General features: G+C 50.9%; 3 protein-coding genes and 2 non-coding genes across 8 annotated transcripts in view; 1 reads left to right on the forward strand and 4 right to left on the reverse strand.

Moving 5' to 3' along the window:
• Window positions 1–569: 569 nt before the first annotated feature.
• Window positions 570–13,491, reverse strand: Ddx39b (DExD-box helicase 39B). Its single transcript, XM_028783284.1, has 11 exons — window positions 13,383–13,491; window positions 11,762–12,106; window positions 10,954–11,081; window positions 10,654–10,746; window positions 7,363–7,546; window positions 5,432–5,550; window positions 3,089–3,220; window positions 1,423–1,532; window positions 1,142–1,286; window positions 893–1,040; window positions 570–792 (listed from the first exon to the last, which is right to left on the reverse strand). The coding sequence occupies exons 2-11, from the start codon at window positions 11,970–11,972 to the stop codon at window positions 776–778; spliced, it is 1,287 nt and encodes a 428-aa protein (XP_028639117.1). The 5' UTR covers window positions 11,973–12,106; window positions 13,383–13,491; the 3' UTR covers window positions 570–775.
• LOC114634698 lies at window positions 7,233–7,308 on the reverse strand. The gene has a single exon (XR_003713369.1). It is a non-coding gene; the product is annotated as a small nucleolar RNA SNORD83 (small nucleolar RNA).
• On the reverse strand, window positions 12,459–12,535 carry LOC114634697. Its single transcript, XR_003713368.1, has one exon. It is a non-coding gene; the product is annotated as a small nucleolar RNA SNORD83 (small nucleolar RNA).
• A 71-nt stretch (window positions 13,492–13,562) lies between the features above and the next one.
• Window positions 13,563–24,565, forward strand: part of Nfkbil1 (NFKB inhibitor like 1) — a 20,283-nt gene continuing 9,280 nt past the window's right edge. Inside the window, exons 1-3 of one of the 4 annotated variants that reach the window (XM_028783252.1) lie at window positions 13,563–13,819; window positions 18,393–18,546; window positions 19,995–20,271. In XM_028783252.1, coding sequence (XP_028639085.1) covers window positions 20,007–20,271 — 265 coding nt within the window. In that variant the 5' untranslated portion in view covers window positions 13,563–13,819; window positions 18,393–18,546; window positions 19,995–20,006. Of the gene's footprint in view, window positions 13,820–18,392; window positions 18,547–18,794; window positions 18,913–19,266; window positions 19,592–19,994; window positions 20,272–24,565 lie in introns of those variants that run through there. The other 3 variants (XM_028783250.1, XM_028783253.1, XM_028783251.1) reach the window with 3 other exon arrangements.
• On the reverse strand, window positions 16,448–18,747 carry Atp6v1g2 (ATPase H+ transporting V1 subunit G2). The gene is made up of 3 exons (XM_028783254.1): window positions 18,425–18,747; window positions 18,065–18,165; window positions 16,448–17,611 (listed from the first exon to the last, which is right to left on the reverse strand). Exons 1-3 carry the CDS (start codon window positions 18,504–18,506, stop codon window positions 17,438–17,440), a joined length of 357 nt encoding a protein of 118 aa, XP_028639087.1. The 5' UTR covers window positions 18,507–18,747; the 3' UTR covers window positions 16,448–17,437.

The following is a 24,565-nucleotide window of genomic DNA, read 5'->3' on the forward strand; positions in this document are numbered from 1 at the left end:
TTCTGTGCAGAGACCATCCTCCTCCTTGCTAATCCTGGGAGACATAGAGAGGTGCAGCCAGCGGCACTGAAGGTGAGACTTTTGCTCATACCTTTGAGCAGGGGCAGCTGCTCTTCCCCAGAAAGCCTGTGCTCTGGGGCACGTCTTTCTTAAGACATCCATTTCCCCCGTGACCCAGAGTAATCCCACCTACCCCTTCTGAGTCATGCCCACCACATGGCCTCCCTCACAACACATGAGCGTATCTGCTCATGCTTGGCCGGGTTCTACCAGGCCCCCACTTAAAAGGGCAGGAGGCACAGGCCCTCATACAAGAAATCCAGCTGAAGGAGATGAGGGACCAGGACATGAAGCTTGCTCTTTACCTCCCGACTCCCAGCAGTGCCCCAGCCTCTAGTCCACAGCCACTTTAGAAAGTGAGTGAAACCAGGAAGAGAAGGCAGCTGGGAAGCCACAGGCTCTTGGGTGTGGGCCCTACCTCACTATGACCCTGCAGCCCCACAATAGGGCTCACAGCCCTCAGAGTGATCCTGGTTCAAGCCCTAAACAGAGTAACCTCAGACACCACAGACAGTTGTTTCATTCTTAGTTTTGTTAAAAAACAAAAACAAACAAACAAACAACTCTGATAAATCAGGACTAGGTTTAGGAGTGGTGGTGACAGAGAAGCATAGATAGGGTGGGCCGAAGCGTCAGGGGTGGCCGGTAGTGTTTCCTCCTGACCCCTGTGTCCTCTTCTACAACAGGCTGCCACAGTCCAGAGTGGGTGAATCCTCTACCGTGTCTGTTCAACTGAAGAAAAAACAGTCAGTTACAATAAGATACAAAATGGGAAACACACACACACACACACACACACACACACACACACACACACGAAGGCAGCACTCACTGTAGGAGGAAATGTCGATCTCATCGGGCAGCTCACTGATGTTGACCTCAAAACGGTCCTGCACGTCATTCAGGATCTTGGCATCGTTCTCATCTGACACAAATGTGATGGCCAAGCCCTTGGTGCCAAACCGGCCTGCTCTGGCCACCTGGAAGGAGAAGGGGAAGACTGCAAGCCTCATAGGGAAGACAGAAGAGAGGAAGGTGCACAGCACACAAACAGGAAGTGGGGTGAGGGTGGGCAGCTTACCCTGTGCAGGTAGGTGTCTGAGTCCTCTGGCATGTCATAGTTGAAAGCGATGTTCACACGCTCAATGTCCATGCCTCGGCCAAACAGGTTGGTAGCCACAAGAATCCTCCGCTGAAAATCCTTGAACTGCTGATACCGAGAGAGCCTTTGTGAGAGAAAATGAGAGGGTTCAGACTCCTTCTCTACACACCACTTCCCCCTCAGGACAGGACGCGGACACACAGACAAATGGACACACACACAAGGACACATGGCTGCCCGCCTGCCCACCTCTAACCCACCTCTCCTCCTGGGGCATCCCACGGTGGATAGCAATGGCTGGGAAGTTCTGCTCCACTAGAAGCTGGGCCAGGGCGATGCAGCGCTGCACAGACTTCACAAAGATCACCACCTGAGGGAGCACGGGTGTGATACATGTACCAGCTTTCCACAATCAGACTCAGGTGTATGGGCTCTGCCTGCACACGTGCCTGTGCATGCATGCCTGGTGCCTGTGGAGGCCAGCAGAGGACACTGGACCCTCTTTCCTCTTCCTCCAGCTGTAATTACGTGATTGGGAGCCGACAGAGGCATTGAGAATTGAACTTTGAAATTCCTGGAAGAACAAAAGTGCTCTAAACTCTGAGCCACATCCCCAGCCCCAGAAATCTCACTTTTGAAGTTTTTAAAATCTATGTCTGTGTGGTTTTGTGAATGTATGACAGGTGTGCACGGCTGCACTTTCAAGAGTGTGTTCAATCACCAGGGGTCAGTTATATGGACAGGTGCTATGCACTCAGTGCGTCCTCTGGAAGAACAGAAAGTTTGAGACAAGGTTTCTCTATTAGCCTTAGGTGACCTGAAACACGTTATGTAGACCAGGCTGGCCCCAAACTTATATTCACAGAGATCCACCTGTCTCTGTCCAGCACTTGGGATTAAAGATGTATGCTAACACATCTGGCAGAATTTTGGTTTTTTTGCTTTTTCTTTTTTTTTTTTTTTTTCCAGACAGGGTTTCTCTGTGTAGCCCTGGCTGTCCTGGAACTCATTCTGTAGACCAGGCTGGCCTCGAACTCAGAAATCCCCCTGCCTCTGCCTCTCAAGTGCTGGGATTAAAGGCATGCGCCACCACTGCCCGACTGGTGTCTTGCTTTTCTTTTTTTTTGGTTTTTTTCAAGACAAGGTTTCTCTGTATAGTCCTGACTGTCCTGGAACTCACTCTGTAGACCAGGCTGGCCTCGAACTCAGAAATCCCCCTGCCTCTGCCTCCCAAGTGCTAGGACTAAAGGCGTGTGCCACCACCACCCGGCTGGTTTTTTTGGTTTTCAAGGCAGCATTTTTCTATGTAGTCCTGGCTGTCCTGCAACGTACTCTGTAGACCACTCTGTAGATGTAAGGGCTGCCAGCCTCTGCCTCCTGAATGCTGGGTTTAAAGGCATGTGCTACCAACTCCCAGACCTGGCACAATTTCTAAAGAAATTCCTTCCTCAGTCCCTTATTCCAACACAGATATCCCTATACAGATGTTTTTTCTGCTTCTCAACCTGACTGCATGTACGCCTAGGCCTTACTTAATTTCTGAACATCCTGGCCTCTGAGTTGCATGGACATGAGACCTCAAACCAGCACTCACAAGGGCAAGGCAACTCTCAACATGTTAAGAATGAGAACTACAGTCTAGAAAACCAAATGATCTTCAAGCACCAAGACCCCCACAGCTCTACAGCAGCTGAGCACAGCTGCCAGGCCCACTCTGAGGTGTCAGGTGCCTGCAGAGCTCTTCTCTCCTTACTGACGTCATCAAGTACTCTACCTGGCTCTTACCCAACTCCATCTTCCCACTTCTGACGTGCGCCATCCACTGCTTCACCTACACGGCCCGTCAATCACAGGCTACTTCTACACAGGCTTCTGTCACAGCTGGAGACGTGCAGTGCTCATGCCACACAGACCATCAGTACTGACCTGGTTGAACTCGAGGACATCGAGAAGGTCAAAGAGCTTCCGGTTCTTCTCGTTGTCCTTCAGTTTCACGTAGTATTGCTGCAACCCATGCAGCGTCAACTTGGTCTCGTCATCCACGAAGATCTCCATAGGCTGAGGGGGAGGAGGGGTGGGGGCAGGAGGAGGGCAGAGTGGGGGGGTTAAACCTGGGGGGGTGGAGGACGCTGATCTCCAATACACCCCATGGAAGGATGGGGAGGAGAGAGAAGACTGAAAACCCCTCCCCACCACAAAGAATACTCAGTGCTGAGGTCTCTTTCCAGCTAGATCTGGTAGCATCCACATCAATTCAATTTTAAGCCCAACTGACAATGGTTAGAGATGGGAGCTCTGCACAGAGCAAGGTGCTGGCTGCCAGGTGGAAGTGATGGAGGAAAGATAACAGGGCATGGTGCTCAAGGGAAGAGCATGGCCAGAACACCCAGGAGAGGCAGGGATGTCACCAGAACAGGATAGGGACAACTGCCCCACTCAGCTGTCCTCTCTGCACTTTCACAAATGTCCTCAAGACCAGAAGGTTGCACCTGACACCATCACAAGCCACTTAATAGTCAGGCATTGGCAGCACAGACCCCAGCTCTCGGGTGGTTGAGGTAGTACATTCTCTAAAATGTCACTAAAGAGGAATAAACATGGCCCAAGGTGAGAGACACCCTGGTCTGAACCTCCAGATCTGCTTTAGAAGCCACTGAATTCAGTGAAAACCACCTACATGTGGGGGATTGGGGACAAACTGTCCCAAACAACAAAACTGCAGCCTCCCTCACCCACACCTGCCTCAGCCAGGTCAGGCCAGCTCTCAGCTCTAACTCAGCACAACTTGCCCTTTTTCCTCTCTTCTCTCCTGGTACCAGGCAATATCCTAAGCAGCTTCTCCTACCTGACCTGCTGAGTCCCCACCCCCTGCAAATGCCCTGAGACCTCCATCTCTGAGCCTGCCTGATTTCTTGAACTCTTAACTAGAGGACATGGCTTCTCTTTCTCTCCATCTCCCTCCTCACAGCAGCTGTGAGATTTATAGTTCAGCTGCCATTTTTCTCTTCAGTTCTAATACAAAGATCTTTTAGCATCAAAGGTGAAAAGGGCAATGGAAAGGAAATCGCCTCACATTTGATAAAAACTAAAGCATACCCACCCCTAACCCTTGAAGGGAAGGAAGGAGCATAAACAGAGGCAGACAGTTAACTCCAGGCTGGACTTGCCCCACTCTCCACACTGTCTTGAGAGACAGTTTACATAGCCAGGGACCAAGGCGGGGGTCACAGAAACCTCTTCCAGAAGGCAGGCTCCTCAAATAAGTCCCACAGCTGCCTCCTAATTCTGCCCCAGCCCAGCCCCAGAGAAAGCCATCTTCTCAAGGGAAGGTCCGGGAAGGGTGGAAGGACCCACTGCTCAGTCTCTCCACTGACACCCACTTGGTTGCTTGTCAGTACAGCTTCCCCAATTCGACGCTTCCCAGAACCCTCATTTAAAAAAAAAAAAAATGTAAAAAAAAAAAAATTCACCACCCCACTCAGGACACTTCCTCCCCCAACAAGTATGGGGAAAATGAGGTACAGCACATTAGGTTCAGGAAAAAACCGGGAACAGAAAAAGAGGCTGGATGGGTCCTCAGCATCCTGGTCAGGCTCCCCGTGGCCTCCGCGGCTGCTCCACTGCTCGCAGGTCTGCATTCTGCTGTCGTGCCTCGGCGCTTCTCTGCTGCCAGCTCACATCAACCAAGGCTCCGGTGGGCGCAAGGAGGTATGGGCGGGAAGGAGTAGGGGACTGGGAGGGCTGAGGTGCCAAAGGCCCCCGCTCCTGGAGGTTGGGAGGGGCCGATTCATGGTGCTGTTTGTCTCTTCTTCTTCTGGACAGGCCCTGTACCTGACTGTCTCTCTCTTGCTCTCCTGCCACTGACTGTAGAGTTTCGGTGAGCAGAGGCTCCAGCTGAATGCTCCATGCCACCTGGAGGGTGCGTGGCTGAAGGGGGTGTGTAGGAGACGATGGGAGGGTGATAGGGCACACAATTTTGCCCTATCCCCACAGGGAGAAGAGGTTCAAAAATGTCGTGATCAAAAAATGTCAAACACTACCCGCTCTCACGTTAACCCGACCAAGTCTTCCGGAGTTTCCCTGGCACGCGCAGACCCTAACGCTAACTGTCTCTGCCTCTGTGTTTTTCTTCAAGGAGTTGTTGATCCCAGACGGGCACAAACTCCCTTCTTGGTGCTTGAAGGACAAGGGAGTCTGGAGGAAGAGGGCGAGGAGGGGGAGGAGGCAGCGGGCAGGGAGTGGAGGGAGAGAAGGTAGAAGGGTATTTACATCTTGCATGAACTTGCGGCAGACAGGGCGGATCTCTTTGCTCAAGGTAGCACTGAACATCATGACCTGCTTCTCATGGGGGGTCATGCGAAAAATTTCCTGGACATCCCGACGCATGTCTGCAAGAAAAAAATTCACAGAAGAAAATGAGTCAGTGACTTACTTCTGGTGAGGCCAATGAAACTCTGAGGGAAGCCACCACAGAGATGTGGCATTTCCATGATCTCAGGAACAAGCCAGGCTTTGTGGCACATGACTGTAACCCCAGCACTTAGGAGGTCCTGGCTGGAGGACCAGGAGCAATGTATACTGGTAACAACATTAACAACATGGAGTTAGAAATGCACTTAGAAAAAGACTTGGGGCCGAGCAGTGGTGGCGCACACCTTTAATCCCAGCACTTGGGAGGCAGAGGCAGGCGGATTTCTGAGTTCAAGGCCAGCCTGGTCTACAGTGTGAGTTCCAGGACAGCCAGGACTACACAGAGAAACCCTGTCTCAAAAATAATAATAAAAACAACTTACACCTGTAATCCCAGAACTCAGGAGATAAAGGTAGGCAGATCTCTGAGTTTGAGGTAGCCTGGTCTCTAACATTACAAGTTGCAGGCTAACCAGTGCTATACAGTTAAGACCCATACATACATACATACTGTCTCCAAGAAAACACACACACCTCTGAAGGCCCTTTCCCGAGCTGCTCTCCCTACGCCCGTCTAAGAAGCACTTACTCTCTACAGCAGTCCACTGTGCCTTCTGCCTTCACCTCTAGCCTCACACACCCTGTGCGGCCAGACAGATATGGTCTAATGCCACCATCAGTGTGCCGTCTTGGGACAGCCAAAGGCCATCTGGAAAGACTTCTCTCTAGAGCTACACTCTTTTCTACTCTCCCAACTCAACAAAGTCAATTCTCTTCCTCCACACCCCAACACTCTTTTAAAGGTAAGTGCTCACTATGTAACCCTTGGGATTAAAGACATGTGAAGCAGTTTCTTTCTTTTTTTTTTTTTTAAAGATTTTTCACAAGTTTCTCTGTGTAGTCCTGGATGTCCTTGAACTGACTCTATAAATCAGATGGGCCTCCAACTCCTAGAGACTCACCTGCCTTAGACTCTTGCAGTGCTTGGATTAAAGGCATGTGCCTAAACTAGCACCCGGAGCTCTGTTATGTTTCTTACTTACATTATGTATGTAGGTGTTTTAGCTTGCATGGACATCTAAGTAACAAGTGTGTGCCTAGTGCTCAGAAAAGCCAGAGGAGGGTTTCGGGCACCCCTGGAAACTGGAGCTTTGTTTTTTTTATATATATATAGTTATACATTATATAGAGAGAGCTATGTTATATATATAGTTGGTTATATACTGTCGAATCAATGCTGGGAATGAAACCCAGATCCTCTGCAAGAGCAGCCAGTGCTCTTAACTTAATTCCTCTAGCACTCCCCAATGAAACTCTTAATGAAAATTGTCTTTTAACCACACCTGGCATACTACAACCAGAACACATGATCTCCTGTGAACATTTACCAGGTGAATTCCAGAGTTTAACTCCAGAAACCTGCACATGTGTGAATCCTGATCACGCATGCTATACTGGGGTACAAGGGCAGGCACCTGCTGCTCTAGTGTAATACCCAGTAAGTACATGGTCCATCCCTAACGGGGCGGGGGGGGCGGGGGGGCGATGGTGATGACTTGTGGTGTCTGTACATTCTGTTCCCTGCTACAAAGGAGAGCACAAGGTTGAGCACACAGCCCCACTGCACAGCACAGCACCAGGGGACGAGAAGGAAGCCCAGAGCCATCAGTCATGGGTGATAGATAAGAGTCGTCCTTGCACACAAGTGCTCCTATGTCAGACATACATCATTTGGCTCAAAGGGCGGCTCCCTAAACCACCTGATATGGGGCCTGGGCATAGCCACTCACCGAGCTGTTCAAGCATCTTGTCACATTCATCCAAGATAAAGTGTTTAATGTGTTTCAGGTTCAGGCTCTTATTTCGAGCCAGGGCTAGAATTCGGCCAGGAGTCCCCACGACAATGTGTGGGCAATTCTTCTTCAGCACCTCTTCATCTTTCTTGATAGACAGACCACCAAAAAACACTGCCACCTGTCAACCAACAGGAAAGTCTCACGAGAAAGGACAATGTTCCAGATTCCCGAGTTCCCATTCTCTCCCCATCCCTTTGTTTGAGACAAGGCCTCACTGTATACTGGCTGGCCTAGAACTCACTTTGTAGATCAGCCTGTCTGTCACCCAAGTGCAGATTAAAGGCAATGGGCCGCTCTGCCAATACCAGTGTGTCCATTCTGTAGTTGCCTGCAGTGACTCCTGTGCCTCCCTCGGGTAAGAAACAAAGCGACTTGCTCAGCTCCGCAGGGCTAGGAGGATGGAGGAGGTGAACACTCGGCTTCACTGCCTCCACTCAAACGCTGAGACAGGGTGGCTCTACACAGCCCTAGCTGCTCTACACCATGAGACACATGTGACTCTAAAGTCAGCTTCCTTACACAAATGAACAAGAAGCCATCAAGGAAGTGTGAGGTGCCACCAAACTAATAAACCACAAGCAAGCTCTCCTAACTGAACTGTCATTTAGACAGTCTAGCTGGCCTGGAGCCTTTGCTTCCTGAGTGCCTGAGATAAAAGTCACATCGTGTGAAAACCACTAGGTGAGAGTGTGAACTGACAGTAGGTGATGAAGTATGAACTGTGCAAACTGTGACAAGAGGTGAGTGAGCTGTGACACTAGGTAAGCACGTGACTGACACTAGGTGAGTGTGAACTATGACACTAGGTCAGCATGTGAGCTGACACTAGGTAGTCACACCGTGTGTAAACCACTAGGTGTGAGCTGACACTAGGTGAGAGTGTGAGCTGTGACATGTGGACTTCTCCAATTTCAAGGGGAAAGAAATAACCAGGGAGCTTACTCTACAGTAAGCCTCTCCTCACTTCTCTGTCCAGAATCACAAACGGTTAACATGTGGCAGACATGTCCAAACTGTTTTACCATGTAACCATTAAGCTTTCAGATATAAGTTACAAATACTGAGGGAAAAGCAAGCTAAACCTAACTAAGGGAGACTAGACCCCCCCTCCCAGGGGACACTTTGTTGCAGAACCAAGGAAAAGTACAGATAATTCTGATTTTATGACCCTGTAGGTAACTGACTGGGGGGAGGGGGTGCTCTGCCTAACAAGCTAATCTACAGGCTGCACACCAAACCCAGCTTCATACTTGATGCCAGCCCTCGTAGCATTTTGAGTAGCACGTGGTTGCTGTGGGACCTGCAGAGAAGAACCGCAGCTCCCCGGTGCAGGTCCCTGGGAAACCGTCTGCAGTTCTCCCCCTTTGTTTCCAGACATTAGCCCAGGGCAGCCTTCAACTCCTACAAGCTCGCACCTCAGCCTCCCAAGCCCTGGGTGATAGGAGTGAGCCACTGGGACAGTTTCCAACTCTTAGATCCACCCAGAAAGGACGGCTCAGCAAAGCAGGGAAAGTCTCTTAATTTCTTGGTAAGGTATGATAACTACATACAACCAGAGGCACAGACACAAACAGAAGCACAGACATAGACAATGCCTCCAGATCACAAACTATTTTCAAATCCTAGGAGGAAAAACTATAGATATGCTAACATGTTTCACAAAGAGGCCAGTAAGCTTGCATTCGGACAGGTCAGTGGAAACCCGAGATCACAGATCTCCGGACTCCTTTACCATTTTGCACATACTGCCTTTCCTTTTCTCCTTCTTCCAGAATTCCCCCCACCTTTAACTCTGCCATGCTGGGCTGGACATGGTTGTGGAGATGGTGGCACACGCTTTAATCCCAGCTGAGGCAGAAGAAGGCAAAGCCGACTTGGAGGTCAGTCCAGTCTGCCAAGCAAGTTCCAGGACAGCCAGGGCTACACAGGAAAACCCTGTGGTGGGATATGTGTGTGTGTGTGTGTGTGTGTGTGTGTGTGTGTGTGTATTATTAACCAGTATACTGTATGTGTAACCATATCTTAAGGACTATCATGTATATATGGTGTGTGAGGAAGAAGTCAGGGTCAGAGGGACACTGTGGACCCTGCTCTCCTTGCACCTCACAGGTTCTGAGGGACAGACACAAGTCACCTTCAGGCTTGTGCAGCAGACACGTTTCTCTGAGCCATTTCTCTGACTCCCCCTCCCGGTTTTTAACAAATTATTTTCAGTTTAGGGTTCTGCTGCAAAACTACAAGTTCCTTTAACAGTGAGTTGAGTCAGGGGGATGATGGCACACACCCATAACCTCTACACTCAAGCAGCAGATGACGACAAGCACCCATCCATGGTGACATCCTGCCTCAACCAAGCAAAACTACATTATCTGCTTTAAAAAAAAAAGTGGTCCAAGGCCGTTCTTCCCCCACCCTACCCAGAATAGGAGGGCACACATCTCTCCACTCACAGGGCCAGGTTACAAGTACTTTCAAACATGGCAGGCCACACATCTAAGCATGGAAATACATAACCTCAAAAGTTTTCCAAAAGGATTCCAAGTATGAGGCTACACCATGTTCTTTCATAGAAGACACAAGCCACTTGCTATGACCCCCTGAAAGTTTTAACCATTCTAGAATTAAAGTCCACACCAGAGCTGTTCTAAGAGCATCTAGCTTCCTCTCACCACACACATCCCAAACTCTCATGCAATTTACCAAGCAGTAAGGAGAACAGAAGAGAGGCTCTGGCCAAGCCAGGTGGCAAAGGCCTGTCCCAACTACTCAGGAACCTGTGGCAGAAGCTTCAGGTTCAAGGCCTCCTGTCTCTAGACTAAGGTAAGTTCAAGGCCTACCAGGACAACTCAGTTAAGAGACAATTGTGAACATAAAAACAAAGGGACCCAGGGGTAGCTCAGTTCCAGACTTAGCGGCTCAAGGCTCTGGAATGGAATCTGCAAAACCAAAACCAACTAATTACAAAGCGTTGCGGTGGCATCACCTAAAGCTACGAACTCTCAGGAACACACAAGACGCATTCACAGGATGGAAGCTGGGAGGGCAGCTAAGAAGGGCCTGGCACTTTCTCAGGTCTCTTATGTGCACAGCTGCAGGAACACCACTGACAGCACAGGGCTCCTACAGCTACTCAAGGCCCAAGGACAGCCAAATGTTGGTCCCCAAGTTCCCAGTGCCTCTGCCTCCCCACAGCCTCCCGTCCCAGGTTTCTTTGCCCCTCCTCACCTTGACATTCGGCATGTACTTTGAGAAGCGTTCATATTCCTTGCTGATCTGAAAAGCCAGCTCCCTCGTGTGACACATCACCAGCACAGACACCTTTGAGGGAGCAAATAGAGACACAGTAAAGTCAGCCCCTTGTCACAAGAGTATCTGGCAACCTGTTGGTGGCATCGGTTTTGTTAAATCGTTGTGCCCATGCTGCTACAGAACTGCCAGGAGACCAGCCTGAAAGCACTCAGAGCCAGAAACAGCCTCCTGGTGATTCAACCTCAACGCCCTCTCCGGCACTGCCCCCCAACATACCTGCCCGGTAACTGGCTCCAGCTGTTGCAGTGTGGCCAGGACAAACACTGCTGTTTTTCCCATGCCTGACTTGGCCTGGCACAGAACATCCATCCCCAGAATGGCCTGAGGGATGCACTCATGCTGGACTAGAAGGGGAAAGGAGAGAGACATTTGCACCATGCCAAACCCCTTTCTTCCCAGCCCACTCGTCAGATTGTACCTTGTCACCTCTGAGACCCCATCCTTTCTCTTTCCCCTCATCACACTTACACCCAAACCAAACGCTGTGCCCCACCTCCCAGTGCTACTAAGAACCCGCTGAGCCTACCAACAGTTCATCTTCCATGCTCCTGGTTATCCTTATTTTTCTTACACCGTAACAACCCACGTATCTGACCACCATGGCCCATTTCTCCTAAATAGGTTGCTGTGCTTTTGGGTCATGTAACCCTGCAACCCTAAACAAAATGAAGAACTTGGTACCTGACCCAGAAGCCAACATCTTAAAACAGATGGTTAAGGTTTCCGGAGACCACAGTTGGCCTGGCCCAAAAGAGGGGAACTAAAGGTCCAACCAGGCCCTCTCTGAGGGTCCAAATAGTCAAAAAGATGAAAACCAAGCAAAAAAAAGCCAGGCAGAGAACAAATGGTGGTCCTCTGTCTAACAGAAAACAAAAGCCTCTTCTACAAATAACATTTTGGGTACATTCTCAGAGCTTGGCCTATCCTAAATAAATTCAAATTCTCTGACCCGAGACAAGAACCACGCTTTTCTTGCATCCCTAAGGTGCTAAATAAGGTCTCTATACCCAACAATGAAATATACCCTCTGACGGATGCTCAAAGCCACAGTCAACGATGGCCCGGAGCAACTCCGGCTTGAGCAGGAAATCTCGAAAGCCGGAGCTGTGGATGGAGACGTAGGAGCCCTTGACGTCTTTCTTGGCGGGAGCTTCGGTCCCATCTGCCCCGGCGGCCGTCTCCACCTCATCATCTTCATAATCCAAGAGCTCGTTGTCCACATCGTTCTCTGCCATGATCGGGCCGGCAGGGGGAGAAGGGAGGTCTCTGAGTTAGGTGTCCCAGAGCAGGTGAGGAATCGAGGGGAGAGAGAGAAAGGGGGGTTGAAGAACAGCAAGGGAAAAGACACCAGTTTCCGACAGCAGAAGAGCTGGGAGGGGGGGGGACAACAACAAAAAAAGAAAACCGGAAAAACTCATCAGTCATGAACGGACTCGTCGATTCTCGTCCATCCCTACACCCTTCCTATTTCCCCTAAACCTTTGTCCCGAAAGAAGAGTAACAAAGAGACACACGACATAAAAAACGGGACACCAGACGGGAGAGACAGAGTGTGGTCTCGACCGCTAGCCAGATTTAGGATCCCACTTTGACAGGCAGGAGCCAACTCCGAGGCCGAGGTAGGGTGAGCGTGACTCACTCGAGGGTGGAGACACAAAGGACAGGAGGGAAACAGCGACTGCGCTGTCCCCTGTCACCTCCCGGTGTTGTCCCCCAGCGTCAGCCATCAGTCAAGGGTGATAGATAAGGGTCAGCACTGCGCAGAGCGCTCACGTCCCAAATGCGAACATCATGTGGCTGACGCTATTCACCTGCTCAGAAACACCAGGGCGCCCGTCCCCGCGGCGCACACGCGTGGTTCCCAGGACCGGGGGAGCAGAAGCAGGAAGGAAGGGGGGCTGGGGATGGTAATCAATTAAACATTAAGTGCAGGGGTACGGAGAGGGCTCCATTGCAAGAAAAAAAATCGGTTTTGAAAAGGCCGAGTGTATAGAGTCAAATAAATGACAATGCTTGCTTAGCGCCTCGAGAGATAATGCCTCATTACCGCCGGCGCTGCGGAAATCAATCTATAAAAAAAATCACATTAAGGAATTAAGGTCGCAGCTGAGAACGATGCGGGCTTAAGAATACGAGCCCGGCGCTCTCGGGAGCTCTACTCGGGTTGCCTCCCGAGGAACGCGCGACACCATTGGCCATGCACGGGGACAGCCATTTACAGAGCGCTCCAAATAAGGGAGCGCGAGCAGGGGTCAGAGGGTCGAGCGGCCCCGGGGCAGGAGCCGTCTCATCCCCGGCTGAACAAAAAAAGCCCCGGAGGGAGACGCCAGGGGCTCCGCCCTCCTCCTGGCGCCGCCTCCGGCCGCCGCGGCCTCGGGTGAGCAGAGGACCCACTGGAACATCCAGGAAACGAGGCGGCACAATGGCGGCCGAGGCCACCATTTTGGATCGTTCCCCCTCCCCCTTGTCTCCCAGCTCCCCATCGAGCTCCGCTCTCGGAAAGGGATAAAAACAATGGAACTGAACGCCCGCCTACGCGCCGGCGGCCACGGAGCCGGCCCGGCACGCGGTATCGGGGGCCCGCGCGGCGGGACGAGCCGCGGGATGAGCAGATGGCGGCGGATGGTGCACAAGGCCGAGCTTACCTAAGCACTGCGAGCGTGTATGGCGGCAGCAACAGGGACGGAGGCGGGAAGCGGCCTTCACTTCCGGTTCCAGGCTCGCCCCGGCCTCCCGCCTTTCCCCCCCCACTCCAGGCCGCCAGGGCGCATGCGCGGGGTGCCGGAAGCCGGCCTCGCGCCGCGCGCGCTCCGCGGCTGGCTTTGCAGAATGCCCGCTTGGAGTTAAGCCTCTGACGCCTCCGCCCGTCGCCAGTAGCGAAAACGCGGCAGGAAGCTCTCCTCTTTCCCCGCAGATCTCTCCGTTTTGTTCTTCTACGCTTCAGCACGCCCTCCGACGGTCGGCTTTACTTCTGTCTTCTTTGCCACGCCAGGCTCCTCCCTGGGCACCTCTCTGTGGGCATGGAGGACTCCGCGAGCCGAGTGGGAAGCGTTCTCACGGGGTCCTCAGTCTCGTAGTCAAGGTGACCCGAGAGCGGCTAAGTCGGGCCTCTGCTGGAGGGGAGGGGGACACGTGACCACGCCCATCACAGTTGGTGCAGCGCATAGCCAGCATTTAACCCAAAATTATACTGGGAGATGGAGGCTTACGTTCTGTCCGGGTGCTAAGTAAATGGTGGGATTTGTGGGTTATGCACCTTTCCATAATTATTACTAACTAGAGCAGCAGGATGATCTCAGTTCCATTATTCAGCCTGGGCTCCCCCCCCCAACCCCAAAAATCTTCTTTGAGATGCTGCATACGTCAGAAGTGTTCTGTTGCCTTGCTGCATAAACATAAGCACGCGCTTTCCCTATTAAGCACACTTAATATTAATACTAAGTAACACTAAGTAAGTATCATTGTTGCCAATTGTTGCCATCAGGCGCAAAGCTTAAGCTCCCTGGGCTGAGGCTTTGTAGCTTTTGATTCCTCGGTGTATGGCAGCTGTAAGCAGCAGGCCGGTGGGTTTTGTATAAATCAGGGAGGAAGTGGGGATTCCTCGGCCCCTGGTAACTTAGTAAGTGCTGTAGTTCCAGAAACTGAGGTACCTGGGTCTTTGGCTTTGAAGATTTTCCAGGAACTCTCCTAGTGACCTAGTTGGCAGACTCTCAGCCACTTTCTTCCTGTTACTGGACCTAATGTTGCGGCACTGAGGAGAGTAGCATAGTAAGGTTTGTCCCAGCTGACCCACCAAGTGAACCAAGCATTCTGCTTTCTGGCCAGCAAAGGGTGTTTGCACAAACCACAGCAAACAGCAAACTCATGCCAATGAATTGCTGCGTTTGCACCAATCATAATATTGTCCCTTTGGCATCGTTCATAACACATCCTCCTGCTATGAGACTATAGGAGGTTCCACCACGCCACTGGGGAGGAGGGAGAGAACAGAAACAATCCTGGCTGAGCCACACTTTCAGGAGTTGGAGCAATTAGCTGTCATCACTGTGTGGTTTTCTCAAAGCCTTTATAGAGGCTTCAAAATGGCCAGTTTGGCCGGCTGGCCAGCTGACTGACAGTCCTGGTTAAGGCAGGATTATCTAACACCTGGCTATGATTTTAATAATGCTTAAAACCTGGGCCACTGACCCAGCACAAGGTGAGTCTTGCCATTTTTGTCTTACCAGTTTTTCTTCCTTTCTCTGTTACTGAGTTTGAGTCTGTTATATAGCCTAGACTGGCCTCAAACTCTCAATTCTCCTGCCTCCAACTTCAAATGCTAGGATTAGGCACCATGCCCTGCTCCACTATTCCTATAAACAGAAAGAAAGAGGAGAGAGAGAGGGGGAGAGAGAGGGAGAGAGAGGGAGAGAGAGAGAGAGAGAGAGAGAGAGAGAGAGAGAGAGAGAGAGAAATAAAACAAGGTGGCCAAAGCAATACAGCTAGCAGGGTACCACCAGGGTGTAAGCACCCCAATTTCCCATCACATGTGTCCCTCTTCAAAAATCTGCTTGCTTTTGTATTGCTATTTCCTCTGAATTGAAACATTTCCTACTAACGAGAGTGAGGAAGGCTCATGAAATTCAGAAAGATTGGGATGGAGAGATAGTTCAGCGATTAAGAGCACTGACTGCTCTTCCAGAGGTCATGAGTTCAATTCCCAGCAACCACATGGTGGCTCACAACCATCCGTAATGGGATCCAATGCCCTCTTCTGGTGTGTCTGAAGACAGCTACAGCGTACTCATATACATAAAATAAAAAAAATACTTCTTTAAAAAAGAAAAGAAGTCCAGAAAGAAGTTGCAAGACACAGAACCCTTCTCCCAGATTATGTCACCAGTAAACAGCTCCTGGTGACAAGAGTTCCTTTGGTGGGTCTGGGTGCAAGTCATGCAGAGGACACTGGTGACAGACAACTGTTTGATGAGAAGCTGCTTCAGCCTCATTCCTATATGTAACCTATCACTCACGATAGACCAATAACTCCAGTGGGCCCCTTGGTCGGCTAGGCTAGACTTGGGTGGTGAAATTTCTTTGGTGTTTCATGACCGCCTTATTTGGCATAGACATTTTTTTGTCCCACCTCTGAGCATCTTTTTATTCTGAAGTATTCTCCAACTGCCAATCGTGTGCCAAGTGCTATCCTAGGCTCTGGGGACAGACCTTATCATCAGATAAATAATGAGAGCCAATACCCAAACATAATGTCAAGCTGGGGTGGTGGTACATGTCTTTAATTCCAGCACTCAAGAGGCAGAAGCGTGTGGATCTCTGTGAGTTCAAAGCTAGCCTGGCCTAGCAAGTTCCAGGACAGTCAGGGATGCATGGTAAGATACAGAGCGCTCTCTCTCTCTCTCTCTCTCTCTCTCTCTCTCTCTCTCTCTCTGTCTCTCTGTGTGTGTGTGTGTGTCTGTCTGTCTGTCTGTCTCTGATGAGCAGCATAAAATGAGGAAAAGGACAGAATTCTGCTCTGCCAACATTTCCCTTATAGCTATCATATGCCAACCCTCTGCTCCCAAGGAACCATGGGTGTTCCCTCTTGAGAGAGTTAACACAATACCCGTGTGCTTTTGTTTCTCCAAAAAAAGCTGTGTTTTGGAAACCGTATAAATGCAGAACTCTGAGGACAGAGAACCAAAGTGAGCAATGGCGAGGCAAAGGAGGCTGCTTTCACAATTGACTCATCCGCTGGTATTTTATTGACACTCAGCTGTCACACAGGGAGGCGAGGTGAGGTGCTGAGGGCACAGAAAGGAATGCATGCATGTGGATGTCACAGATCTCTTCAGCTCCCGGAAGCAGCAAGGTTTGGGGAGATAAAAGAAAGGGGAGACCACCATGATTCAGACCGGCTCGGGAGAAAGAAAGAGAGGTGCTAAGAGGTTCCATATATCTTTGGGACTCTTGAGAGAGGGGGTGAATGATGTTATCATTGAACTGTTCAGGGGGCATGAGGGAAGAGCCAGAGACACAAATTCTTTAGAGGATTACTGGAATTACAGTGACTGAGCAGAGCTGGAGTGTAATAAAAAAGTCAGGAAGCAGGATTAGGATTCTAGCAGGCACGCAGAGTGTGGCCCCGATACAGGCTCGATGTTTATGCAGTCACAGCTACAACGCATCTGGAACTATGCTGAAGTTTCAAGGCCGATTCACAGCAGCCCCCTTACAAAGTGAGCGGTACTCCTGTCATCCCAGTTACAAAGATGAGGACACTGAGGCTTCCAGGTTAAATAGCTTAGCCCAGTTGTGCAGCCAGCTAGAAACAGGGGTGGAGAGGAACGGAAATCAACCAGCTCTGAAGTCGGGGTGCTTTTCATACCCCTGTCACCACGACATAGATTTCTCAGAGGGGTGCAGTGGGGATGACTTGGACATTCATTTAGTATAATTCCAGTGGGTGTCATGGAACATAGAGATTCCAGTTTGAACAGGCTATTTGTAAGTCTCATGGGAGAATACTGGATTCTGACATGTAGAAGCCTCCCCTCAAGGAACAGGCTATTATGTGAAGTGGCTTGGCAGTGTGTGGAATGGTATCATGGATCGATCCCAGGGCTCTGTGCATGCTACACAAGTGGTTTTGAGTAGGGATATTTCTCTGTGGAAGGAGCTGATAGCAGGAGTCACTCTAGGGATGTGTCCCAAAGCAATGGTTCTAGACAGTAATCCGGTAGTTGGGGTGGACCTGGGGCCTGACGTCACAGACCATGCCGAGAAGCTGAGCCAGGACACGCTCCCGGTTCCTCTGCTGGGAGCTCTGCATGCCCTGAACCTGACGTCTGGTGGCCTGCTCTACTTCAGCAGACAGGTTCCCCTGAGAGCCCATGGCCTGGGGCGGTGAGGGGGAGGAGAGAAAGAAAAGAGCAGACACAGAGAAAGGAAGGTCCCAGCATGTAGAAGGAAGGATCCTGAATAAGGACCAGGAAGCCTTCCCAAAACTATTCCCACCCCACAAAAACATGTAGACACCAAGCAGGTCAGCACAATCCCTGCTTCTAAGACTGTGAAACCCCCACCTCCTCCCCACAATCACCATAAAACTGTCCCCTGTCCCCCGCCATCAGGGTTACCACACTCCACACAGACTGTGAAGGCTGCCCCCACAAGTCTGATGTACCCTTTAAAACCCCCAGACCTTACAGATCCTGTCAGAGCTTTACCAATGTGTGGTCCATGTCAGGGCCTCCTCAGCTCTCAGACACCCTAATTTCTTGTTGAATCACCTACATACATCTTACCAGAGGCACCTGGGTGGGTCCATCCCTGCTCCCCCTCCACTCACCGCCTGCTGCTTGCTCTGGAACTCCTGCTCCCGCTCCCTGCGGTATTGCTCCACCTCCATTTGGGCCTCCTCCTTAGCCTGCTTCAGTCGCCGGGCCTTCCCTAGAGACAGAAGGACAGTGAGTACACACACAACCAGGGGTGTCAGTGGGATCGATGCCCTCCAGAAAGTTATTCAGTCTCCTATTAACCAACCAAGAGCTAGACTGTAAAACCCACCCGTTTCTTCTATCCTAATAGCCTCAGCCCCCCAATCTGTCCTCATTGTCCTTGGGATTTCCTAAGGACTCAAATGTCCGCTATCCCCTATTCCTAAATTCTCCTTCCAGATTCCTAAGAGAGGAGCAAAGAGGGGGCTCACTCTTCCTGGCATCCGCCACCTTCTCCGCTGCCCGCTTCTCAGCCTGGAGGAGCTGCTGGATACCCTGGGACTGACTGGCCATTTTTGTCACTAGAGAGGATGCTGTTCCGAAGGCGACCAAGGTACCAGACGGCTCCCACCCTCCAGCGCCTACTCCTCCGGTCCCTCGATGCGGTCCTCCACTCCCACTGGGTCTTAGTGCTCCCGTTTTCACTCAGCCTGCTGCACCGGGTGGGTGTCTCATCCTCACACGGATGACTGACTGGTCCTCCTCTCGAACCTCACTGAGGTAGTGCCCTAAACGGCCGCCCGAGGGCAGCAGAGACCAGCCCTGCGCTGACTACTGCAGCAGCAGGTGCAGCGCCTCTCGGTGTCACCGGGGTCCATAGAGATGGGGCTGGGGGAAGCGGAGGGCAGAGTGTTTGGGTGGGAGATCTTGATTGGTGGTCTCGAAGGAGACACAAAGGCGATGAGAATGGTATGGGAAGGTAAGGATGGGCTTGGACACAATACGCTGGGTTTCACTTACGCTCCCAACTGTGTCTCCACGCCTCCCTACGCCCTTCCCCCCTCTTTTCAGCCTCCATCTTCTCTTTTTTCCCCCAAATCCAAACGTCTGCACACATCTCCCTGCCCTGTCCGACGTTTGCTTGTTAGTGTCTACTCATGTGTTTTTATTTTGGGAAATACCTATATACTTGGCTTCATTGTGATTGCGTGTGTGTGTGTGTGTGTGTGTGTGTGCGTGCGTTTCGAGACAGAGTTTCTCTCTGTAGTCCTGCCTGTCGAGGCAGCTCGCCCTAAAGTCCAGCCCTGCCTCTACCTCCCTTCGGAACCTCGCCTCTAATCTTCCACTCGCAGGAGGAACCTATGTCGCAAGTCGTCTTGTTTCCCGTCCGGAAGCCTCATCACGAGCCACCCAGTCGGGGCGGAACGATTTCCGGGATGGGACGCGCAGTTCATTTCCGCCCGAAACTTGCGCGTGTTGCTTGCGCCATTTCCTGCAGCCTGGCGCGCCTCCTCCCTCCCCACCTCCCTTCTCCGAGCGTCTTAAACCCAGGCCTCCGGCCTCCGTCTCTGAGGGTCCCCGGGGGGCGGGGAGCGGGTCTGATGAGTTACCCCTCCCCCCAGGCCCCAGAGGAAGAAGCCTCGACGTCTGTCTGTCGGGTACATTATATTCGATTTCTAGATCGCTCTTTGAATTTGTGACTTTTCTTCAGATTTGTGGCTAATGAAAATTTCCCCTATCTGGCCTTACTTGATTTTTGTTGTTGTTGTTTCCTTCCAAAGTTCAGAATTAACTTTTTTCCATGGGCTCTGGAAGCCTTAAAACAATTATGTATCATTTTCTCAAGAATTACATCAAAATTAAGTCTGTGATCCCCTCCCGAGTCCCCAACTCCACCCCCAACCCCCGCCCCAAACTTGCCATCTGCTAAGGGATGAGAGTTTAGAATAGGCCTTATCTCTTGCTGGAGATGCGAGGGGGAGGGAATGGGAGGTAAAGGGAGAAACAGGGGGAAGAGCCGAGCTGGGTCCTCACCGCTGCCGTTTCCCACTTCTTCCTCAGCCCCAGAGTTCCATGGCCTCCGCTTCCCGCCGGCACCGCCGAGAGCGACGCTTCCGGCGGTACTTGTCTGCAGGACGGCTGGTGCGAGCCCAGGCTCTCCTCCAGCGACATCCCGGCCTCGATGTGGACGCTGGGCAGCCCCCGCCTCTCCACAGGGCCTGTGCCCGCCACGATGCCCCTGCCCTGTGCCTGCTGCTGCGTCTCGGCGCTGACCCTGCCCACCAGGACCGCCATGGCGACACGGCGCTGCACGCTGCTGCTCGCCAGGGCCCTGATGGTGAGTGGGTCTGTGGGAACAGATCGTGAGGAGCTGGCCAAATCTGAACTGAAAGCCAGTTAATACGTGGGAAGTCCAGGCTTGATGTGGTGGCGCAGACTTTTGACTCACGGGCAAGCAGAGGCAGGAGGATCTCTGTAAGTATCTAGCCTACACAAGTGAACTCCAGGAATACCTAGAGAGACCCTATCTCAAACAACAGCAAAAATAGTTGGGAAATAAGATAGTTATTTGGTCCTTGGGGAGCAATTGACCTGGTTGGTATGTGACCACATCTTTCTAGTAACAGATCCTAACATTGCCCTAACAACTAAGGGGTGTGTGTTCGTGTTTGCAGGGTGTGATTGTTTCTGTTTTGAGTCAGGGTCTTGCTGGGCATCTCAGGTTGTAGGCGCGGGTCAGCACACCCAGCCACACCGCTTGCAACTCTGTCTTTATGTTTTCTCTCATTTAGGATTAGTGACTACTCTGTTTCTTTGATGGTTCTATAGCACAACCTTGCAGCTCAAACCCCTCTCCCCCATTAGTTTGCTTCTCTTTGTGCATAATGAAAACAATGGCAACCTTTGTAATATGCCACAAACATCTTACAAAGTATCCCTGCCGTCTGTCACGTGATCCATTGGGATGGCCAGAGAACTTGAAACTTTTGGGTAGTGTTATGCCTGAGGTCTGCTGTTCTGTGTTAGGAACATCATGTCCCTTGACCCGTACCAGGCCACCAGTTTTCTTCATTCTCACTAAAATCCTGTAACAAAAATCCAGCTTAAGCTAGTGGAGCAGGCATTAACTAGCACTCTGGAGGCAGAGGCAGTCGGGTCTCTCTGCAAGCTCAAGGCCAGTCTGATCCACATAGTGAGTTCCAGGCTAACCAGAGCCATGTTAGAGAAACCCTGTCTCAAAATAACAACAAAACATCTCAAATCGGCGGTAAAGGCTTCACAGCCCAGACAGCCTCTTTGTATTTCATTTGTGCTACTGGCAAATAACCAGCCCAGAAACAACCTAGCCACCTAGAAAGACAGGAAGTTCACAGTGCACTCCTGTAATCCCAGCCCTCGGGAGCACCTCAAGGCCAGTCAGGGCGGGGCCTACGATTCTCAAAAAGTAAAGAAGAAAAAAAAAGCCATCAAGCAAATCTAACCTACTTGGAGGCTGTGGTGACTAGTTTTGTCCGATTGAGGTTAACACTCAGATGTTTTCTACCTTGTGCTCGCCTGCCCCTGCTCCCCGAGCCACTTGACCTAGACCCAGGTGTTGCATCCTTCTAGGTCAGTTTTGCCAGAGAGACGACCTTCTGACCACAGGAGATCATGAACATCAACAACCCCGCTTACTCACTGTCTCCAACTCAGCCTCTCCTTGATCAAAAACAAAATCATTTAACACAAGTAAGATGGGCGTGCAGAGTTTATTTTCTTTAAGCTTAAAGAGGGGAAGTCTGTCAAGTACAGGCTGCAGCTGCCTGGCTGATTTTATTATGGGGTACCTGAAAAAGAGAAAAAGTCCCAAGATTCCTGAATAAGTCTTGCAGAATCCTCATTTACCACCAGCAGGGCTGTTCTAAGACGTGTAGCAAGCTGGAGGCAGTCTCACTCTCCAGTTTTGAGTTTTTAAGGGTAAAAATGCAATTGTGACATACAAAGAAAGGCAGCTCTGGACAGACACAGCAAGCAAGCTTTGGTTACAGACGGGGAGAGGCAGCAGGAAATTAACCATTAGCTTAGAGTCACACTGTACAGGAATGTATAGCCGGATCAGAGACCAGTTGACTTTAAGAGCATATAGCCATTCAGTTTACCTGGGGTCGTTTTAGCCTTAAAGTATTCTTAGGTACGCTTTCAGGAGATGCATACCTACAGTTGAGCAGCTAACTCCAGTTTAAGAGGGAGCTCCCTGGGTGCTAACACTGCAGTTCCTAGGGCTGCCGCGTTCAGATCCCGAGACCTGCACCCTGACCCCAGGAGCTTGCTCACCTCGGACACAGGCTGTGCTGACCACATGGACCACGGACTACCTGCTGCTTCGCTAAGTAATGGTGATTATGCTGTGTTCATGCGGTTCAGTTACACTTAGCTGAGTAGCTCCTAATGGTGGAGTAGGCACCTTCACCGTTGTGTCGACTTCTGAGAAGCGTGTGAAACATTTAATAGACCGCGGCGTGGAGAAAGCCAGGCCTTCCTTTCGGGATCCTGTCTGGATTCACAGTTGAGAGGTTACAATGTTCCAAAGAGAAAACCATCCCTCCACACTTCTCCCAAACCGTGGCCTCCTCTCGGTCGGTTCCGGCACCTGCCAGTCCTGCCACCAGGTGGCGCTCTAACCCCAACTTCCCCATCTCAGCTGCCCGCCGCTTTGAAGATGGTTGAATGGGTTTGCTTCCTTGAACAGATTACTGTGATTGAACCTTCTGCAGGACTCTCCCCTCAATTCTCTGGTGTTGGGTCAGCGGGGTGCCCAAGGTCACTGAAGTGACTGGGTGGGTTTATCATACCCAGAGGAGGCCCACATTAGGTTTGTGTGTGTGTGTGTGTGTGTGTGTGTGTGTGTGAATGTTTCAGCTGTCAGAGAGAGGGACCCACCAGTAAAGCATGTGTCAAACAGTGGCCACTCTGCACAGAGCAAGCACAAGAAGACACTGACAGTCAGTATAGTTCTCTCAGTTTTGAGGGTGAGGGGAAAAGAAGAAACAAGCTATCATTCTAATGTTTGGGTATGGGGTTTCAGGTTTGGTTTGATCTTCTTGGGGTTTGGCTTGCTGGTTTGCTGGTTGGTTTTTTTGAGACATATCTCTGTAGCCTTGGCTCTTCTGAAACTCAGTATGTAGATGAGGCTTTCCACAAACTCAGATGAATCTGCCTCTCTTTGCCGATCTACACCCGGTCCCCATGCCTGAGTCTAGGGTTACAGGTGTGGGCCAGCACCGAGCCTCGGCCTCCACCTTCCTTTTTCTCTTTTTAGTTGGGAGAGTGGGCACTGTGTAGCCTCGGCAGCTCTTAACTGTGGTATCCCTGACTGAGACGCAGGCTTGCACCTCCAGGCTTGTTTCATGTTTGTGTGACACTCACTGTGCTTCTGATCTGTCAGCGTGGCACCCATAGCATCCACTGCCTCCTTGGTCTGCACAGTAGAGGCCAGAGGCGGCCTTGTTTCAGAATGACTGGGTGTCAGCATGGCAGCAGACTGCATCCACCGCCTGCCTGATCTGCACAGTAGAGGTCAGAGGCGGCCTTGTTTCAGAATGACTGGGCACAGTTATGTTCCACCTATCCCTGCAGCATCTCATCCTGTACACCCACAGACCTGTCACCTCAGCCGCAGTTGTCTTCAGTGACCCTAGTGCAGGTTTCACAAGCCTTGCCCTGTCAGGAAGTGCGTGGTGAAAGAGTTTACCAGATCACAGGCCTGTAAGCCCAGTACCCAGGAGGCTGAGACAGGGGGATTACGAGTTCAAGGCCAGCCTTGGTTACATAGGCAACCCAAGGCCATCCTGAGGGGTGCCAGAGACAGAAGGTGCTGCAGTATAGGATTTCTTGCTGCAGGCAGACAGTAGAGAGGAGCTGTCTGCACTTGGCATCAGGAAGTGTTTTCATACCGTAGTGCCCTGGTTGCTTAGGTCTCGCAGGACGGACGTTTGTTGGACTCACACCAGATGCTCAGGTTGCTATTCCTTTATTATGGGGTGTGTGACACAGTGTAAGTTATTTCTTATAGTTCAAGTTGTCAGGAGTTACTAGGGGTCAGACCCCGATGGCCTGAGCCTGCTCTTTACAAAGAATTCTCTGTAGCGATTATGGTACCCTGAAATCGACTGCAGCCTGGCTCTTTAAAATTTAGTTTTATCTTTCTATTTGTGTGTAGAGGTCAGAGGATACAGTTGGTTGTTGGTCCTCAACTTTCATTGTATTCGAGACAGCATCTTGGGTTTTTCTTTTCTTTTTAAGATTTATTTATATTATGCATATGAATACACTGTTGCTGTCTTCAGACTCACCAGAAGAGGGCATCTGATCCCATTACAGATGGTTGTGAGGCACCATGTGGTTGCTGGAGTTTGAACTTAGGCCCTCAGGAAGAGTAGACGGTGCTCTTAACCGCTGAGCCATCTCTCCAGCCCATCTTCTTTATTTTTCAGCCGTGTTCACCAGGTTAGATGGCCCATGAGTCTCTATGGACTCCCAACTCCACCTCATATCTTGCAGTGGGAGCGTTGGGATTCCAGATGTGTGCAGCTGTGACTGGGATTCCAGATGTGTGCAGCTGTGACTGGGATTGCAGATGTGTGCAGCTGTGA

This window comes from Grammomys surdaster, unplaced genomic scaffold (assembly GCF_004785775.1).
Source record: "Grammomys surdaster isolate TR1022 unplaced genomic scaffold, NIH_TR_1.0 1055, whole genome shotgun sequence".
Classification (NCBI taxonomy): domain Eukaryota; kingdom Metazoa; phylum Chordata; class Mammalia; order Rodentia; family Muridae; genus Grammomys; species Grammomys surdaster.